Genomic DNA, 21,375 nt, shown 5'->3' with positions numbered 1-21,375 from the left:
TATAAACAATTTCCTAATCTCTTCACCTCCTCTTAGCTAACAAATATAAAACTCTTCATCCCATAAACCATTGTTTAACAATAGGCAAATCAAATAAGTAAGATTTTCTTCAGACCAGTTTCCAGCAAAAGATCCAAACAAAGCTCTAAGATTTTAACATGAATTAACATATATAAAACTCAACGTTTCACATCTCACCTCTTAACTATAACGAAGTCTCATTTAAAAGTCATAAAAGGATCCCAATATCCTAACATAAACAAAATAAAAAACCTCCAGTTTAGCATGACAAAAAGAGACAATTTCTCCTTTACAAAACACAAGCCCCAATACACAGCATTCCAAATAACAACTTGTCCCATCCAGATACACATTCTGTATCTCCCGTCTAAACAATAGGCTCATCCACTTTTCACAAGTATAAAGTAATCCCAGTATCCTAATATAGACAAAATAAAATCTCTAAAGTTTAACATAACAAAGAGAAATAATGTATCCTTTAAAAATACAAATTCTCCAAACTTCCTTACTTTGAATAAAGAGAAACAGTTAAATATAAAGCCAGTTTAAGTACTATGAAATTAGGATTACATAAAGTAACTATAGGGGAAAAAACCTTTGCATCATATTCAATGTAGGCAAGTCCAGTACACCATATTTTCTAATTAAGAGATCAGTAAATCCAGAAAGAACCACCCAGAATAACAACATATCCCATTTTATACCTGATCAAATAAATCAACTTTATAGACTTTTTTTCTTCTATACAGGACAGTCTTTCTCTGTAATCCATTCAGATGATTGTTGATCCTTATTACAAATTTCTTTAGCACTTCAAAGGGTCTATTTTGTAAATCCAACAAGGGAAATTATTCCAATTGTTCTCTAGGATTATCATTTTTATTTCCTTCTTGATTTTTAGTACCTCATCCAGCTTTCTCTCTGGATCTGGTCTTAATATTCAAAGTCCAAAACTCCAACATTTTCTGAGCCCTTAAATCTTTCTGTAGCTAAAACCTTGTCTTTCTTTTTCCTGTTTATTTTAATTTATTAAAGATTATAAAAGTAGATCTTCATTTTCTTATACTGAGGATAGAAGGCTCACTCACCTGGTGATTCCAGCCTTGTCATTCCAAACGTGTCTAACTTTTTAAAATCTGTTAATAGGCAATCTCTGAAAATATTTAGTAAGGAAAGTGCACAAATTTAGTGTTTTCTGAAAGGCTCCATTTGCAGCTGGAGCAAATATGGCAAATTCCCTGTCTCCTGGTTCTCCCCCCTGTGATCGCTGTCTTGTGGTCTCTTCGCGAGGAAAAGGACCAACCGCAAGGAAAAACAGCTTGAGCGATCTTGCCCCTCTTTCTTTAATCCAGGGAGGATCAAAGGGCACCAATCTGCTTTGGCTCCCTTGTAAAAAGCTGCAAATGTCAGTTCCCTTGGCGGAGTTGTCTTCAGCCCACCATCTTCCCCTGGAAGCCCATAGTGTTCTCTCTCTCTTTTCTTTGTTTCCTTTTTCATTTCCTTTTATTTATGGCATCTATAGATAAACTTACATATGCAAAAAGCATCTGGAAGAATTAAAGGTATAGTAGACAAATGAGTTTAAAAAATGAAATTCTGTACATATCCATTGTTTATCAGGTTCATCAGAATATTTTCTGTTTTTTTGCTCTAACATATTATGAATGAAGCAATCCATTCATTCATTCATTTATAAGTATGTTGGGGTGAGGGATTTGGGGGAGTAAAAGCCTCCATTTGAGGTAAGGGAACTAATGCATATACTTCTCTAGGAGTATTTATTAAGCCCATAGTATAAAGTACATAACTGTGCACCTGAGGAGAATGCATAGCCAAAAGTGTTTTGATGTCTCATTTTAAAATAGGAATTTGGAAGGTATTTGTATAACCACCAAATATTGCTGATACCCACCCTATGATGGGCAATGTTGCAAAATATGTGGGTTTACAAGGCTGAATCTTAAAAAGTTCTTTTTGCTTCCATTTAAGATGCTGATCTTAAAAACTCAACAAAAATATAACTTTATTAGGGCTTTCTTTATTGCGCTTTTATTGTAAAAGTGTACAAAATAGGGCTTGCCTGAAAATATAGGCTTTCAGTAGCTTCATGCCATAGGGTCACCATAAATCAGTGCAGTCAGGGGGAGGATTATATTAATAATTAACTTTGTATCTGTAATGCAGCCTTTTCTTGATGGGATTAGATAACACATCACATCCATGGGGTCATGACCTGATGACACCTGCACCACGTGGGTTTTGATGGTTTACTTTGATGATGTCACTGATTAAAAGTACTAAAAAGCTCCCATTATAAGTTAGTATATACTACATCTACTTATAGCATTGGAGTATGAATATACTTTGAATAGTTCTTAATTATTGGCAGGTAAAATATTTCTTTCCCTCCCCCAGGAGAGCTACCGATTCATGGAACAAGCTGCAGCTATCATGAAAGCCATTGGAAATGTATTAATTAATTTTGGGAATGCAGAAAATCTTCCCAAAGCCATGAAAGCCCTGGAATTGACACATTGCCCACCTGGCCTTTGCGGCACAGGAATAGCTAGAGAACATTTTAAGGTAAAAAAAAAAAAAAGAGTACTTAAACCTTCTGTTAATGTGTAGACTACCTTGTGTGTGCTCTTTCAGTTATTGTTTCTTAATGCAGTCTATTATCTAATTCATACATTTAAGAAAATATGCTCCCATTAATTATATTCAGGAGAATTTGAAAAGTCTAGGCATTTTTCAATGCTGACAAAAAGCCTAGCTAAAATACCAATTAAAAATTAACTAAGAGGATTCTAAATCAACTTTATCATGTTTTCTATGCTCTTGGGCTCTGGAACGGAGAGTCATAGAACCAGACGCTTTGCTCTCAGCTAATACTTAGACTTTTCTGGCTGCAATTTTATGATTCCTAAAGCCATAGGATATGTAAATTCTCTCTTCTGAGGGTGGAGATCTGATCTTGGAATCCCATTCCCAGCACCTGCAGAGATCTTTGCAGCTGTTGCTTCTCAGGTGACAAGACTTCGAATTTTACAGGCAGGGAATCTATAGGATTCCTAGTTGTCTTATTCCCAGATATGCTCCCAAAACAGCACCAAACTTTTATGAGCCTCTGAGGTGGTGTGAATTTTCTCTCCATTAAACCAACATATTATGATCAGATAAATACATCTGATGCTGTGAATAAATGCATTTTACATGACCTGGTGAACACAAATCAAATCTCATGTAGTAAGAATAACCCATTTATACCATAGTAATGAAAGCTAGTTCCCAAATAAATAGACTGATCTGTTTTCATGACTTTGTTTTTTCTGCTGTATATATGGTCTGTTTATATAATATAGTATTATATAAACAGACCATAGTTATGTGCATGCGTGCATGTGTTTATGTCTATTGTATAATGGTCTGTTTCCTTGGCTATAAAAATAATATATAGAAAGTATACCATTATTTGTTTTAAACAATTTGCTGATGTTTATTTTTATATATTTAGGCTTTCAATAATGCTTTTTGGCATTTGATGAAACAATTATTAGGGAATATTCCTCCCAACTATGAATTTGCTTACAGAAGTTTTACATTGGATTTTAAACTCAGTGATGTTTTTGTTGAAGACACTGAATCCTCAGGTAAAATATGAATGTCTGAAAGAATGTATCAGCAATATTTGTATTTAAATATTCTATTGATAATAGAATTAGGGAGAAAATCAGTGAATATTGCAAATCCAGCCATTGTAATATTGACAAACAAAAAACACCATTGTTAAGCAGTTATTCCTTCATTAAAACGGTAAATGCCTTTTTTATATCTCATACATCTGGAATGATATAAGATGACTAATTAAATTCTGTATTAAAAAGCCTACTAATAGAATTTAAAGTGTTTATTTTTATTTTTGCATGACCCTCAACATTCATCGTTCTTTGATTATAGTAGGCAATGATGAGTCTGAAGAACTTGCCCAGAAACAATGCCACGATGGTGAGAGTGAATGGAGAATACCCTTTCTCCAGTAACATATTCATATTCTTCACCACAGGATCTTCCTCCATGTGAAGCCCTATAATCCTTCAGAGCCTGTTCTGATAGATATGGGAAGCTTCAGGAGGAAAAGTGGACTCATCCTTTCCCATTTTGTAAATGGAAAATATTCCTACTCTCAGGAAGTCACAACCTAAAATAACATTCATCATAATTTCTTCCTAATCTTTGGAGCTTCAGTCATTTCAACACCACTAGCATTACCAGATAATAGTAGTAAAGATTAAGAATTTTCTTTAGCTCTTCCTTCCTTCTAGTGGTCTTTCAGATTTTTGCAACCAAGATCTAGTTGCCCTAAAAACTAATGTTATCTTGCAAGTCCTTAGCAAGATGAATGAAAATATTTGAGTCATATGTATATGTTCTTAAATTTTAATCGGATTTCAATTTTAATTAGTTCCTGACAGAAAGAGAACAACACATCACTTACCTAAGCTCACAAGACATTAGTCTAGCACTAAATGCAAAAGTAAGCATAGTGAAAAATCAATTTGCATTTTATGCTCTGTAAGTGTGATTAGTATATTAATCAGATGCAAGAATGAAGCCATCAAAGTTGGCTCTTGTGGTGACCTGAGTCAAGCAAAAGGACCATCACATCCTGTACTTTGTGTCCAGCACTTGCCAGCTAAAGTCCAGTACTTGTCACTCACAGCTACCTGTTGTCGTGTTTGCCATGCATTTGATAATCAGAGGTTTAATGCTTCTCAAAATGAAGGTTCTGTTGTGGAAATGATTAATAGTACTATTGGATTTTTTTTCTGTGAATTTATTTAAACTACATCGAGCCTAGAAGCTTTCTAACTTTGAGAAAACCTGTGTTGATTATAAATTAAATAAAAAAGAATGTCCTGGTGCATATTCACTTATTTATTTTATTTTTATCCTGCCTTAATTATTTTTTATAAATAACTCAAGCATCAGTTGTGATGTATGACCCGAATACTGATACTTTGAATGAAAATAAATTACTGCTGTTCATTCATCGAAACACTTCCTCAGACATTTGGGGAGTGGGGAATTGAGCTAAAGCTCCATTTCTGTCAAACCCCAACGTATCTACTATACCTGAACATGAACCTGATAGAAATGGAGAATTGCAAGAAATGGGACAATATATGGTAGGAAGAAGCTGGAAGCAGAGAAAAAGGAGATTTCTGTGCCTCTTAAAATAATGTCAAACAGATTGATCCTTACCTAGCATATTATAAATTTCTTCTGTTGCTTTCTGTATGCAAGTGGAATGGGGACTACTGACAGAATTGATTCCCCTTCTCACACCACTCTGCACTTGCCCCAGATTTGTTTTAAAGAGTTAGTAAATCCTCTTGAGCAGATTTGAGCACAATGAGAGGGGATACAAGGAATAAGAGACAACTGGGAATCCCCCACTTAGCTTTTGAAGCTTTTTTTCATAAGGGAGATATTTATATGATGTGGCCATTTCAGTTTTCTGCTGTCATTTTTAGTTTTCCAATATCTTTGTGAAATTGCACTCGGTATTCTAATGTGATATACTTTTATAAAATGGTGGTATTGTGCTGTTTTATTTTCTGTCTTTTTTGAAATAAGCAGCGAGTTTACCTTTTGAATTATACCTCTGTAGTCTTTGTGAAGTTTCCTCTGTTTAGGATTTTATCCCTAAATATGTGTCTATAATATTTTTCTCTTGTGCACAGATATATAATTTAGGATACGTGAGGATCAGTACTTATAGAATAGAGTTCACTGTTAACACATAGAACCCATCATAATACTATAATGTAACATGGTAATTTATTTTTAACTGCTTTTTCAAGCCAAAAGCCCTCTTAAGGTTTTCACAAATAAGACCATAGAACAATTTAAAAGAAAAAATAATGTTCTTTATAACTATATAAAACATTTCATTCCAAGTCACCCATTGTGTACCATGATTTTTCTGAATTTAATTTTTGTTGTGATTCATATATATTATATATGTATATGTGTGTTTTCAGATGTGACAGAGGTAGGTATTCTTCCTTGGCAGAATAGAGAATCTACCCCTGAAGAAGAGGAAGCTGCAGTTAAACTGCAGGCTGCATGGAGGGGAACCTATGTCAGGCTATTGATGAATGGCAGAAAATCAGGTTAGAATTCTCCAAATTAATCTATTCACTCTTTACTTTTAAAACAGTGGTGTGTTTTAATGGGATGTATGGGATGAAATTTATCAGGAGAAATGTAAAATTATTTGTTACTAATCCTTTCATGATGTGTCAGAGATGCATCCAACTATAAGCAGCTTACTATATGTTCAACTAAAGATAGAAACTAAAACATAATCCTGTTGGGAACAAGTCTTATGAGGAATAGAAAAAAAAGTATACTGACATGGAGATGGATTCATATCTGCCAGATTTAATTCCAGTAAATAAGTTTGTAGCACATTCTATGAGTAAAAGCTCAATTTACTTGAAACTGTATACAATCAACTAATCAAAGACACAACGATTAAAATTTCCAGGTATAACTATCTGATCTACCACCAATTAAAAATCTGAGCAAAACATTTCTATAGAACATCTGGGCAATTATTAGTTAGACAATGAAATTAATAAGTGCTACTCTATTATTATAATTACTAACATTAAAAAGTATTCTTCTGAATCACCAATTAAGTTTGGAATTACTACTCGTGATTATTTTATTTATCCATTTCCATGAGTCAAGCATAAAAAAGAAAAATAGATTTACTTTTTTTTAACAACAGTCAATTTTTCACTTAAAATTTTTTCAGAATACAAAATAAACACATTTTAGAACTGCAGTATAGACCTTCAACTAGAAGGTCCATCTCCAGCTTAAGAAATAATTAAGTAGTAAAAAGAATAAACAAACTACTATTTCTTGATCTTTTGATCCCAGGGAAAATAATTGTCAGCAGCTTCCAGATCAGAGAATTTATTCATGCCAATATGTGAGCATAAGCAAAAAGTAGCTAGGTATAGAAAATAAGTTTCAGCCTCTTTTGTCTTGCTACTAAATTTGCCCCCATTATACAGCTTATGTTTCTTAGCTACCCCCTCAAAACCATTATCTTCATGGCTTTCAGTTTGAACAAGTCCCAACAGTAGTAAAATATTACCATTCATTATGCATCTGAGAAACGAAACATGAGGCTGGGTCTCTGGGATGTGTGGAATCTGTAACCTATACAGTACAATATACAGTTTCTGTTTCCAGCTTTCATCCAGGCTGAAGTGAGAAAATCTCACATAAGATTGTTTTCGTAAACAATACCAATCACTGCTGAGCAAAATAGTGAATGTCCAGAAAAATATAGATTATTTCTACTTAACAAGCCCTATAAAATTATTCATCTTGAACATCCTTATTCCCTTTCAACAGCTTGTCAAAATGTTTTGTGCCTTCTTTATCAGCACATTCAAGTAGATTTATTCCTTTCTTTTTTTAAAATAAGAATTTTATTAAGTTTCAAGAAAAAGATAAAAGCTACAAAAAAAAAAAACTAAAAAGTTGTGAAAAAACAAGAGAATTTTTTTTTTCAAAGTTGCAGAAAGATGTGACTTCCAACTTTTAACAGCAATGATATACAAAAATTTTCCCATAATCAATCTCTTGTGAGTGTCATCAGTGAATCAAATTCAAACTTCAGTAAAAACATGCTAAGAAGATTGCAAATGCTAGATCACAGGGCCCTTTGCTACTTGCAACTTGAAGTGGGCAGTTCCACAGTAGAAACTCACACCTGGTCCAGATAGTATAGATGGGATCCTACCTATTGCTACCATTTCTTCTAGTTGCATAAGATTTTGTTAATTTCCTTCTGAAGCTCTTCATCTCTATCAAAGAGAGTTTTTCCCATTAAAAAAATCATTCTGAAAAGTTGAACTGGTATGTGAATGTACTTTTAAGTTTGAAAAATATTCAGGGAGTCACATGCCTGTTTTCTATTTGACTCTTGAAAAAGAGAACTAGTGAACTTTGGGGATACAACCAGTGATCATGAAAAGCATGATCACCACCACTCAAGATTGTGAGGTCATACAAGCAGAGTCAGCCTGATTCACATGTGCATGGATGAAACATTCAGATATTTTAAAGTCTAGCCTAGAATCTTGACTTATTTACAGAATTAGATAGGAAGTAACTTAAATCTATATGATACTTGGATAATACAGTTACCGTTATTTTACAAATATTTGTTGTGCATGTATGTGGCAGACTATAGGTGATCTCTTTATTGTCCAACTCATGGGTAGGATATATAATGTTTATATAAACATTTTTTTCATCCTGTTAAAACAAAAATATCCTTCAGTCTAGATAAGCGTCAAAATAGAATTTATTTTATTACCTTCTTGTCAATACCTAGAAATGGGAAATATATTGAACACTTAGTAATAGCCTTTTTTTTTTCTTTTGTAATTTTAGGCACAAAGGAGAACACTAAAGTCAAAGAAACACTTCAAAAGTTGTGGGCTCTAATTGAGCCAAATTTTGAACAATGTTCTTTGTTGCTTTTGAGGTAATATATCTTCTACTTCCAGCAAGATCATCTCTATCAAACCCATTTGTCCCTTTGTGGGGGAAGCATTTTTCCATAATATAGTCATTGTTATTTAATGTTGTATGTTTGTGTGCCATGTGTTCATCCTATATAGCATAGGCAGTGTAACCTTGTTGCTTCATCATTGCCTCTAATAATATTCTTCTATTCTTTTGTGCTGTCTTTTACAGAGATATATTTAAAAGTAAATGTAAGTCAGTTGAAAAATATCGTTGCTATGAAGATGAATGGACTAAGACATCTTTTGCTGATTATACTGTAACTTATGGGGATCAACAATCAAATGTTTGGTTTGTAGTCTTCAGGTGAGTTTATTATTGAGTTACGTATAACCCACCAGCAATCTTAGGTAAAACTTATTTTACAGTTAATTCTCTTAATATGCTTGAGATCCAAATATCCACATATCGAAGTTTCCTTTTCTGTGTTCCCCTCTCCTGATCTCAAATATATTAATATGCTGCCTTATAGCTAAAAAGTGTATCCTTTCAGGCAAATCTCAGCAACCTCTTTTTCTGATACGTATTCTTTCAATATCAACTTTCATACCACAAACATGAAAGAGTGAATTTCCTTATAAACTAATTAAATATGATATGTGGAAAGAAATTTATTATTGATGACTTCCTCAGTAATTTTTGATTTGAAAACAAATCAGTACTTTCAATTTTTTCCCCTTTTGACCTGGGAAATGAACATTTATAAACATTTCTTTTAAAAGCCAAGCTTCTTTGTAAAGTGCTAGACTCAATGGCTGCTTCAGAACTCTCAATCTAATGTGCATTTCATATGCCAACTGTCCAAAGAACTGCAGAGCAGTTCTTGGCAGCTTATATACCAAAATATTAATTTAAATGTTTGTTTGTTTGTTTATATTTTCTATGTCTGGTAAAAGTGTTTTACAGTAGTTCAATGTGAAAATTTAACAGCATTACAGGTACACATGCAAACAAACTAGAAATAGACATATTCAGCAAATCCTAATATAAAAGACATTACTTTTAACCTTCCTTTTTATTGTAGGGAAATATTTTATGTTCCAGAAGACATGATTATTGTACCAAAAGTTTATTCAACCATACCAGCCTGTGTATTGCATGTTGTTGACAATGACACATTGCAGGAAATTCCCCAGGTCTTTCTCAGAGTTGCACCGTATCTTTATACAAAGAACAAGGTGAGAAATATAAACACCTTTATACTAATCTTCATATTACTGCCATTTATTCATTCATTCTCTCTCTCGCCACACACACAAATACATACACACACACATATATATTAAGAATGTGTGATACAATTCAAACTGGAGATTCATCATTCAAAGAGAAAATTATTCAATATCTGATGACAAACTGATTAGCTTTGAACTGCTGTGAAATTTAATTTAATTTAGTTTAATTTAAAACTTAAATTAATTCAAGAATCAATTCAAAAGCAAATTTATTGATAGGCTATATTAGAAAAACTTACAAACTCTTGAAACTTTCATTTTTTCATAGAATTTATTTCATTTCATTTTTTTCATCATTTATATAGCCACCCATCTTACATACATGACTATGGGCAGTGTACAATAAAAACAAACCATAAAAACAAACATTAAAACTTATATCATAATAAAAACATTAATATTAGTAAAAAAAAAACTAGGAGAGAGCATCTTTAACATTATGTGCAAAGTAGCCATCTCATCAGTTCTCCATTTCTCTGAGATCCCCATGCCTGCTGACATAGCCACTTTTTAAGGGACTTCCAGAAGGTTGGCAAGGATGGGTCCAGTCTCACCTCAGGGGAATGATGTTCCACAGGGTGGCACCATGGCTGAAAAGGCTCCTCTCCTGGGACCCACCAGATATAACTCCTTGGCAGACGGGACCTGCAGCATACCCTTCCTACCAGACTTGATGGGATGGGCAGACATAATCAGGAAGAGGTGGTCCATCAAATACCCTGACCCCATGCCATGAAGGGCTGAAATGGGGTGAAAATAGCAGGGGTGGTATATTTTAACCCTGGAAATACCATGAACAGATTGGATCTTTCTTTCATATCTGGTGGCAATGTTGCAAAGCTCAACAATATTGGAAAATAATTCATTGTAAAATAGAATAAATTTTGAAAGTCAAAATTCCATTACAATCTGACATATTTTCTATTAAACTTCACCAAAACACGCATTCTTCAAAATGCAGTGAACTGGCAGTGTGTGTGTGTATAAATAATAGCTGCAAGGATTTTATACACTTTTTATTGGAAAAGATCTCTGATTCCCTCTATGAAAGAATAATTTATTAAATTGTGGGAATATGCTTTGATGTCTAGAATAACTTCGTATCTAAAAAATAAATCTTACATACAATTCAATCTTATTTGGAAACCATTTCTGGACTACAAATATATAGACTACAAATATATAAATTATTCATATATAATTTCATATTATATTTCAAATTATGCCACATCCCAAATTTGGACTCTAGAGTTTTTATTTCAGTCTGATATGTAGCCTACATAGTATTTATGCTATTATAGTTTACATATTTTCTTTCAATTTGTTTACTCTTTGTAGCTTTTTTTCCCTTCTCTTATTAATTCAATTGTATTAATCAGTTTTACAGTTCAATAGAAGCACGTCCTCACTAGAAATTGGATATGAAATGTCTTATAGCACTCTAAATTGTTAATAGTGTACTGTATTAGAATATATTAGCCATATAATACTTTTGATCTGGTAGTTATTTGCGATTTGTTGGTTATCCACCAAATTCTATTGTTTGTATTTTTTCCTTCCTTACTATTTTCTCAATAATCTTTTAAATGTGTATTTGTATCAGTATTATTTATTTTCCCTTTTTCTTGAAATTATAATAATAACAAATTTTAAATAAATTTTAAAAGAACTTTAACATTGCCAATGTTCAGTTATACAACTGTAAAGATTTTACCACAGCAACATTTTGGAATAGTTTGCCTATACTTCTTTTAAGGAAGAGAAAGCAAGGATGAAGAAAGGTCAGCAAAGCAATCTCCAGACTGCATTGTAGTGCATCATATAGCAGTTGCCTGAATCAGTGCAGAAAATGTCCTAGTGCAATTCAAAAATATGTTTTTTCTAAAATATTTTATAATACAGGCATTTACCTTTCTGGGGTGCTACAGACTTCTGCTTTGCTGCTCTTGGTCCCTGTATTTTTGAGAGAATGCCTGAATGATTGGCATAGCTGGCTGGCAAGCTTGGCCTCCCTCCTAGAAAGGACCCTCTCAGTCTTTCCCTGGCCTTGATGGGATGGAGCTCATTGACAAAGCATGAACAATTCTAGAAAGAACTCAAAAGAATGGCCCCTGACTTGCCCTTGTGAGACAGTATAGCTTTGCTGCCTCTCATCACTGGGTTTTCTGGGGTGCCAGGAAGGTTGGCATGTCAGTTGACAAGCTTGATCCTCTAGTAAAGGAAACCGTAATCACTGGAGGTTATCACTTGCTGGTAACACAATTCTGTTTATTAAGAGAGGCAGGAGAAGCAGGATGGAAAATTGACATACAGCCATAGCGATCGTAAAAGAGAGTCTGGCAGAAACAAAGTGCATTTGTAGCCTTGCCACTCCCCTCGTATTTTAAGTTTAGGCCAGCACCTGTTATCCTGGCCCCACTCAGGCACTGCAAATTTTCAGGGAGAATGGGGGCTAAGTTAAATGCCTAATGGTATGCGTTCCATAGTTTGCAATGATCCCAGGGTCATTTGTGGTTCACAGTGAAATGATGTGCAAATCATACTTGAATTTGGGTTTAGTTCCTGTGAAGATCTCAGAAATCCAGGCTGAGCTACAAAAAAAAAAGTAACTCCAATATATGGATATATAAGCACAAGTATCAACTCCACCATTTTCACAGGGAATACTGTTTAGTAATGCCACTTGTTTTAAATAAAATATGCAGCTTTTGTGAATGCATATTGCAACACATATGTGTTGGCTGAAATGGGCTGTAGTTGTAGCAAATAAAAAATAAGGAATAAAATCTGCGAGTTCAATATTTTTGGTCTGTTGTTAGCCTTAATTTAAACCTTATACACAGCATACAAAAGTTAATCCTCAGTGTTTTAAATAAATAGCGTTTTCTGGTTAAAAAAACATTTCCCAAATTGGGTATTGTACAAATGTTCAGATAGGATTTTCCATGTTCTAGTAATCATGCGTATTCTAAGATCGTAGTTGCTATATTTTTGGTCTTGTGCTTTAAGTATCATTTTAAACATTTCAATTTCTGACAAAATTATTTTTTTTATTTTAGAAAGGATATACTTTCATGGCTGAAGTTCAGACTGGTGAATCACCTGTGACAGCTGGGAAAGTAAGGCTTCGGCTCTTAAGTTCTTACACTCCCCTTCCATTTCTCTCTCGTGAAGCTGTAAACAACGTGTTTGCTGTTAAAGAAGTTAAAGACTATTATCTACCAAATGATAAGCATATTATATTCAGGTAAGATTTGGAAAAGGGCAAAGTTATTTACATTTTTTTTTGAGTATACATTTATGCACATAAATAATTTTTAGTATGTAATAGCAGAGGGCTGCTCAAGTACTTGAAGAGGGGTATTTCACATGTGAAGATGCTCAGGAGCAGCTTACAAAGCAGTTGTACAAGCCTTGAAAAAGAGACAATTTGCACAGTCTCTCTCTCTCTCTCTGTATAATAAACCAAATCCAGGTGATACTACAATTAATAATGGAATGAAAGGTAGTAAATGTTAACAAATGCACTAAAAACTACTTCAGTTCAATCTGAAATTCTTTCCACCATGATATGCATTTCATTACAGTATTTTTCTAATAAATAATATTAATTAAAAATCTTAAAGATTAAGGAGCATGACCCAAGTATTGCAAGGTATTTGTTTGCTGTTTATTCATTTAGTCACTTCCGACTCTTCGTGACTTCATGGATCAGCCCACACCTGTAAGGTTTGCCTATTCTGACATACTCAGCCTCATAAGCAAGTTCTTAATGAAAACTGATTTATTGAAAGAATAGTGTGCAAATACAAAGAAAGCAGAGAATGAGCAAAAGCGCACCAAATACAAACTAAAAACCCTCGCTTCAAACCCGGTTCCGCCCTCGCTCCCGCTTAGCAACCCCCCCCCAGGTGTTAGCAACGGTTGCCCACATCGGCCTGAGAAAGTAACCTTGAAGACATTCCATAACCCAAACATACATTCCACAGTTACAGTAAGGAGATTACAGCCTGGCACGGCTGGAAATCCCCACTCTGCAAAGACGTATCAGGAAAGTGACATGCGAAACGTTACGATGCATTCAGAACATTGGAATGATGAACATGACATACCGCCCCCCTTACAAAAAAAGCAAAATTAAGGAGCAGGCTTGGCAGGATAGGCAGTATGGAAACGGGTAACTAGAAGAGGGGAGTGAACATCGCGGGCAGCAACCCACTCAGGATGAGGGAAATGTTTCCACCGGACCAGGTATTGCAAAGTAGAACGAAGGCATCGAGAATCCAGAATCTCCTGGACTTCGAAGTGTTGCTGGCCATCAATCATAATGGGAGGAGGTGGTGAGGGTTGCGGGTGCCAGCGATCCGATTGGTGGAAGGGTTTGAGTAAGCTGCAATGAAAAACGGGATGCAAACGTTTAAGATTATGAGGCAAATTTAACTTAAAAGTAACAGGATTAATTTGAGCCACAATAGGGAAGGGGCCCACGAATTTTGGAGCCAACTTCTTAGATGGTTGGGGTGATTTAATAAACCTTGTGGAGAGGTAAACTTTATCCCCAACTTTGAAGGGTGGCTGAGGTGCCCGTTTGGTGTCAGCATGGCGTTTGTAAGCAGCCTGGGCATCGGCAAGAGCTTGTTTGATTTTAGGCCAGGAGTCTCCCAGATGTGCTGCCCAGTCTGCAGGGGAAGGAGGAGGAGATGTTGGTTGCGGCAGCTCTGGGATGGGTACAAAATCCCGACCAAAGACAGTGCGAAATGGCACTGACCAGTGCTCTGATGCACTGCATTGTTGTAGGCAACTTCAGCAAATGGCAGGAGATTGACCCAATTATCTTGTTGATAGTTCACAAAAGCACGCAGATATTGCTCCAGGGTGGAATTAAGCGCCTCTGTAGATCCGTCAGTCTCAGGATGCGACGCAGTGGAGAGCACTTGTTTGGTGCCCACCAATTTCATAAAAGCCCGCCAAAACTGGGAAGTAAATTGTGTGCCTCTGTCAGTCACCAAACGGGAGGGGCTCCCGTGGAGCCTGTACACGTGTACAAAGAAGAGGCGGGCAAGTTGCTGGGCTGAGGGAATGGAGGCGCATGGGATGAAATGGGCTTGTTTCGAGAAAAAGTCCTTCACAACCCAAATCACAGTTTTCCTCTGGCTTGGAGGTAAATCCACGATAAAATCCATAGAGATCTCTTCCCAGGGGTGAGAGGGACTGGCTACTGGTTGGAGCAACCCTTGGGGCTTGCCAACCTTTCGTTTGGAGCTAGCACATACAGGGCAGGAAGCAATATACTCTTTAACATCCCGCCTTAGTGTTGGCCACCAGAATTGGTGTCTAACCAAGTGGAGTGTTTTTACAAACCCAAAATGTCCAGCCAGTTTGTCATCATGGCAACAGAGTAAAATGTCTTTGCGCAAAGCATCAGGCACATAGAGACGATCGTTTTTCCAAGCAAAATCACGGTCAAAAGTAACAGTGTGTAAATTTGCTTGCAACCAAGTGTCAGATTTCAATTGGGAAAGAAACTGTTGTTGCAAGTCTGAGGGAACTGGCAAACGTCCCGGACGGGGTGAAATTGAAGCGTCTGGCTGTTGCGCGCGAGTCTGGCTGCGGGTCACCGCTGCCAGACCCAACTGTGGGTCTGTCCACAGTGTACCTACTATATCAGGTACAGTGCTGGAATCTTGGGGTCTGCGGGAAAGTGCATCAGCCAGAAAGTTTCTTTTCCCCGGGATAAATTTCAACTTGAAATCAAAACGGCTGAAGAATTGAGCCCATCTGACTTGCTTTGGGTTGAGCTTACGAGGTGCACTGAGTGCTTCGAGGTTTTTGTGGTCAGTCCAAACCTCGAAAGGGTGGGTAGCCCCCTCCAACAAATGGCGCCAAGTGTCTAAAGCAGCTTTAACAGCAAAAGCCTCTTTCTCCCAAACATGCCACTGCCTTTCAGTCTCAGAGAATTTACGGGAGAGATAAGCCCAAGGCTTCAAACACCCCGAGTCGTCTGCCTGTAGCAGGAGTGCTCCAATGGAGAAATCAGAGGCATCCACTTGCACCACAAATGGTTTGTTAGGATCTGGATGCTGCAAAATGGGTTCTGCTGTGAATAGTTTCTTAAGCTTGTCAAAAGCCACCTGGCATGCAGGCGTCCATTTAAGTAATGCCCCCGGATTTTTTGATCTCCGTGTGTCCCCTTGCCCCTTAGTTTTAAGCAAATCAGTGAGGGGCAACGCTATCTCCGCGAACCCCTCGATAAATGACTGATGATAGTTCGCAAAACCGAGGAAACTTTGGAGCTGCCTCCATGTGCGTGGTGCCTCCCATGCCAGAATGGCTTCAGTCTTGGCTGGATCCATTTCAATACCCTTGTCAGAAATTCTATAGCCCAAATAGTCAATTTGAGATTTATGGAAAGCACATTTGGACAATTTAGCATACAGTTCAGCCTTCCTAAGCTTGCTGAGCACCTGTCTGACCAGTTCTATATGTTCCTCCTTTGTTTCAGTATAGATTAACACATCATCCAAATACACCAAGACCCCTTTGAATAAATGGTCATGCAAGACCTCATTGATCAGTTGCATAAAAACCCCCGGTGCTCCCGCCAGCCCAAAAGGTAACACTTTATACTGGAAAGAGCCCAGAGGACAATTGAAAGCAGTTTTCCATTCATCCCCCTCCTGTATACGAATGCGGAAATATGCCTCCCTCAGGTCCAACTTAGAGAATATTTTCCCCTTCGCCAGATGTGATAACATGTCCTTGATCAACGGGACGGGATATTTATTTAATATTGAGACTGCATTCAATCCACGGAAATCCGTACATAATCTCAAAGTCCCATCTTTCTTGGGTCTGAATAGAACAGGAGCACCCACTGGGGAACTGGCTGGTTCGATAAAACCCCTGGCTAGATTTTTATCAATAAACTCTCTTAGCGTTGCCAGTTCCTTCTGGGTCATAGCATAAATTTTTGGCTTAGGCAACTTTGCATTAGGGATAAAGTCTATGGCACAGTCGGTTTTGCGGTGCGGTGGTAGCTGATCCACCTCCTTTTTGCCAAACACATCTGCAAAGTCTTGGTATTGCTCCAGCAGTCCGTCCAGTGGACCAGTAAGGAGATGCGGAGTTGTCGCTGCCGCCCTCCCCACCTCGCCGTTGTCCAATTCATCCCCCTCAGGGGCTTTGTAAAATCCATCTGCAAAAGTCACAGTCCTGTGCACCCAATTTATGTGTGGGTTTTGCTGAACAAACCAAGGCATCCCCAAAATGACAAATGGACCCCCCACAGGCGCTACCACAAAAGGCAGCTTCTCCCAGTGGCTACCCATTTGCAATGCCACCTTCCCTGTGGAGTGAGTCACCGGTTTCCCCCCCGCCGTAGATCCATCTAATTGGGTGAAGATCATGGGCCGTTTCAAAGGGAACGTGGGTAACTCTAATGCAGCTACCACGTCAGGGTGCATTAAACACTGTGAGCACCCCGAATCAACCATTGCCCACACTTCCACAGTCCGTGTCCATGACCCCAATTTCACCTTCACGGTCAGGGTAGGGAAGTTTCCACTCACCGAAGCGTGGTCACGCCCCTCCTCTACCACCTGCCCAGCGGCACCTCTTAGGGCAGGTGGCTGGCGTTTCCCGCCGGCTGAGACGGCTCAAGCTCCCCTTTGTCCCCATAGAAAGGAACGTTCTCAGCCTCGGTTTCAGCCATCGCTGCCTTCATCTTCCTGGGCACGGAGGGGGATTTCCCTGACTGCTTTGCCAAACACTCCTCGGTCTTCCTTTGTGGGCACGCCGCTGCTCGGTGCCCCTCCTTCCCACATCGCAGGCATTGCCCTTTCGCAAGACGGCTCTCCCTCTCCTCCTGCCAGGCCGTACGTCCCGCTCTGCCAGTGGTGGCCGGTGGTTTAGCCGTCCTCGCCATGGCCATTTGCTTGGGACCCCTCCTGGTTTGTGCAAACCTAGCCTGGGCTTGCTCGACATTCGCCGCTAGTTGAATCCAGTCATATAGGGTGAGCGGATCTGCCCTTCCTAACGCCCATCTCAGTAAGTCGGGTCGCATCCCGTCTTTGAACATTTCTATTAGAGTGGTTGGTGACCAATCATCCACCTTGGCCGCTAGGGCTTGGAATTCTAGGGCATAATCTGCCACGGACTTTGATCCTTGGATCAGTTCCCTCAGAGCCACCTTAGCCTTTTCTTTTGCTAACGGGTCAGCAAAATGCATTTTTAGCGCCCACAGAAAGTCTCTGAAATCATCCAACTCCAGGGCATCCATCTCGGTTAATTGGACAAACCAGTCAGCTGCCCTCCCCTCCAGTTTGGTAGCTACAGCGTTTATCTTTGCCCTCTCCAAAGGAAACAGCCTCCCAAACTCCTCCATATAGCTTTTTACATTAGTCAGGAAGAAGGACAGTTTTGTGGGATCCCCATCAAACTTGACAGTGAAATCCCTATACCTGGCTCTTTGTGGGCTGCTCTTCCTCTCCTTCCTCCCGGCCCTCCTCCTGGGCTCTGGAGACCTCTTCTCCCGAGGGGGGAGGGGACTCGCAGTTCCGACTTTGGGACTTTTCTTCCGATCTCTGCTTCATCCCCTCCCTGCATCCTCTGCCCACCGCGGGGGCGACGGGGACGCCCGCTGGGGACTGCGCGGTGGTGATCCCCCCCAGTACCTCCTCCGGTCTTTCCTCCTCACGCTCGGGGGGGGAGGGAGAAACAGATGGGGATGACCGTCTGTAACGATATACTCTTCTTCCTCTATCCTGGCTGCCCCTCGCAAATGACATCCTTGCCATCATGTCTTCTAGAGACTTTACCCTGGCTTCCAATCTCTGTGATTTCTCACTGGCCTCGGAGACATCCGACCCACTCCTCACCCTTATGGCTACATCTGGGGACAGTGGATACCTTGGCTTCCCAGATGCCTGGGGCGTTCCGGACCGGGTTCCCTCATCCTTTCTGACCACCTTGGACTTTACCGCTTTCGCAGTAGCTGAGCTGGCATCTGAGGTCTCCGACAGCTCCTCCAACTCCGGCGTGAGGGTCCTTTCCCTTCTTTGCCTCATGGAATCCTTTTCCCCCACGCTGGAATCCTCACTCTCTCCCGAGCAGGAAGTAGGTTCAGTCATCACTAACTTTATTTCCTCACAGTAACACTGGAAGGAGGTTAGTGGTAAGAGTTTTAGGATTCTCAGCTTTATGTAAGGTTTGCCTATTCTGACATACTCAGCCTCACAAGCAGATTCTTAATGAAAACTGATTTATTGAAAGAATAGTGTGCAAATACAAAGAAAGCTGAGAATGAGCAAAAGCGCGCCAAATACAAACTAAAAACCCTCGCTTCAAACCCGGTTCCACCCTCGCTCCCGCTTAGCAACCACCACCCCCCAGGTGTTAGCAACGGTTGCCCACATCAGCCTGAGAAAGTAACCTTGAAGACATTCCATAACCCAAACATACATTCCACAGTTACAGTAAGGAGATTACAGCCTGGCACGGCTGGAAATCCCCACTCTGCAAAGACGTATCAGGAAAGTGACATGCGAAACGTTACGATGTATTCAGAACATTGGAACGATGAACATGACAACACCAGAGTTTCCTGTCGGTCATCAACACCCCCAGCTCCCCCAGGGACGAGTCTGTCACCTCTAGAATATCATCCATCCATCTTGCCCATGGTCGGCCCCTCTTCCTTTGCCTTCCACTCTCCCTAGCATCAGCATCTTCTCCAGGGTGTCCTGTCTTCTCATTATGTGGCCAAAGTATTTCAGTTTTGCCTTGAATATCATTCCCTCAAGTGAGCAGTCTGGCTTGATTTCCTGGAGGATGGACTGGTTTGATCTTCTTGCAGTCCAAGGCACTCTCAGAATTTTCCTCCAACACCACAGTTCCAAAGCATCTATCTTCCTTCTCTCAGCCTTCCTTATGGTCCAGCTCTCGCAGCCATATGTTACTACTGGGAACACCATTGCTTTAACAATGTGGACCTTTGTTGTCAGTGTGATGTCTCTGCTCTTAACTATTTTATCAAGATTTGTCATTGCTCTTCTCGCAAGGATTAAGCATCTTCTGATTTCCTGACTGCAGTCAGCATCCGCAGTAATCTTCGCACCTAGAAATACAAAGTCTTTCACTGCTTCTACATTTTCTCCCTCTATTTGCCAGTTATCAATCAAGCTGGTTGCCATAATCTTGGTTTTTTTGAGGTTTAGCTGCAAGCCAGCTTTTGCACTTTCTTCTTTCACCTTCATCATAAGGCTCCTCAGTTCCTCTTCGCTTTCAGCCATCGAAGTGGTATCATCTGCATATCTGAGATTGTTAATGTTTCTTCCAGCGATTTTAACTCCAGCCTTGGATTCCTCAAGCCCAGCTTGTCGCATGATGTGTTCTGCATACAAGTTGAATAGGTAGGGTGAGAGGATACAGCCCTGCCGTACTCCTTTCCCAATCTTAAACCAGTCCGTTGTTCCGTGGTCTGTTGTTACTGTTGCTACTTGATCGTTATACAGATTCTTCAGGAGGCAGACAAGATGACTTGGTATCCCCATACCACTAAGAACTTGCCACAATTTGTTATGGTCCACACGGTCAAAGGCTTTAGAATAGTCAATAAAACAGAAACAGATGTTTTTCTGAAACTCCCTGGCTTTTTCCATTATCCAGCGGATATTGGCAATTTGGTCCCTAGTTCCTCTGCCTTTTCTAAACCCAGCTTGTATATCTGGCAATTCTTGCTCCATGAATTGCTGAAGTCTACCTTGCAGGATCTTGAGCATTACCTTACTGGCATGTGAAATGAGTGCCACTGTTCAATAGTTTGAACATTCTTTAGTGTTCCCCTTTTTTGGTATGGGGATATAAGTTGATTTTTTCCAATCTGATGGCCATTCTTGTGTTTTCCAGTTTTGCTGGCATATAGCATGCATTACCTTGACAGCATCATCTCACAAGATTTTGAACAGTTCAGCTGGGATGCCGTTGTCCCCTGCTGCCTTGTTATTAGCAATGCTTCTTAAGGCCCACTCAACCTCACTCTTCAGGATGTCTGGCTCTAGCTCACTAACCACACCGTCAAAGCTATCCCTGATATTGTTATCCTTCCTATACAGGTCTTCTGTATATTCTTGCCACCTTTTCTTGATCTCTTCTTCTTCTGTTAGGTCCTTGCCATCTTTGTTTTTGATCATGCACATTTTTGCCTGGAATTTACCTCCGATGTTTCTAATTTTCTGGAAGAGGTCTCTTGTCCTTCCTATTCTATTGTCTTCTTCCACTTACGTGCATTGCTTGTTTAAAAATAATTCCTTATCTCTTCTGGCTAACCTCTGGAATTTTGCATTTAATTGAGCATATCTCCCCCTATCACTGTTGCCTTTTGCTTTCCTTCTTTCTTGGGCTACTTCTAGTGTCTCAGCAGACAGCCATTTTGCCTTCTTGGTTTTCTCTTTCTTTGGGATGTATTTTGTTGCCGCCTCCTGAACAATGTTGCGAACTTCTG

At 39.0% G+C, this 21,375-nt stretch overlaps 1 protein-coding gene across 1 annotated transcript in view; it reads left to right on the top strand.

The window, feature by feature from the left end:
* ADGB (androglobin) overlaps positions 1 to 21,375 on the top strand; it is a 137,425-nt gene that overhangs the window by 71,237 nt on the left and 44,813 nt on the right. The window contains exons 20-26 of the mRNA XM_063308924.1: positions 2,437 to 2,604; positions 3,536 to 3,671; positions 6,066 to 6,197; positions 8,506 to 8,599; positions 8,812 to 8,946; positions 9,665 to 9,818; positions 12,935 to 13,122. Of these exons, the coding sequence (XP_063164994.1) occupies positions 2,437 to 2,604; positions 3,536 to 3,671; positions 6,066 to 6,197; positions 8,506 to 8,599; positions 8,812 to 8,946; positions 9,665 to 9,818; positions 12,935 to 13,122 (1,007 nt within the window). The remainder of the gene's footprint in view (positions 1 to 2,436; positions 2,605 to 3,535; positions 3,672 to 6,065; positions 6,198 to 8,505; positions 8,600 to 8,811; positions 8,947 to 9,664; positions 9,819 to 12,934; positions 13,123 to 21,375) is intronic.

Source organism: Candoia aspera, chromosome 1 (assembly GCF_035149785.1).
Source record: "Candoia aspera isolate rCanAsp1 chromosome 1, rCanAsp1.hap2, whole genome shotgun sequence".
In the NCBI taxonomy this organism is placed as follows: Eukaryota; Metazoa; Chordata; class Lepidosauria; order Squamata; family Boidae; genus Candoia; species Candoia aspera.
This window is presented reverse-complemented; position numbering and strand designations above follow the sequence as displayed.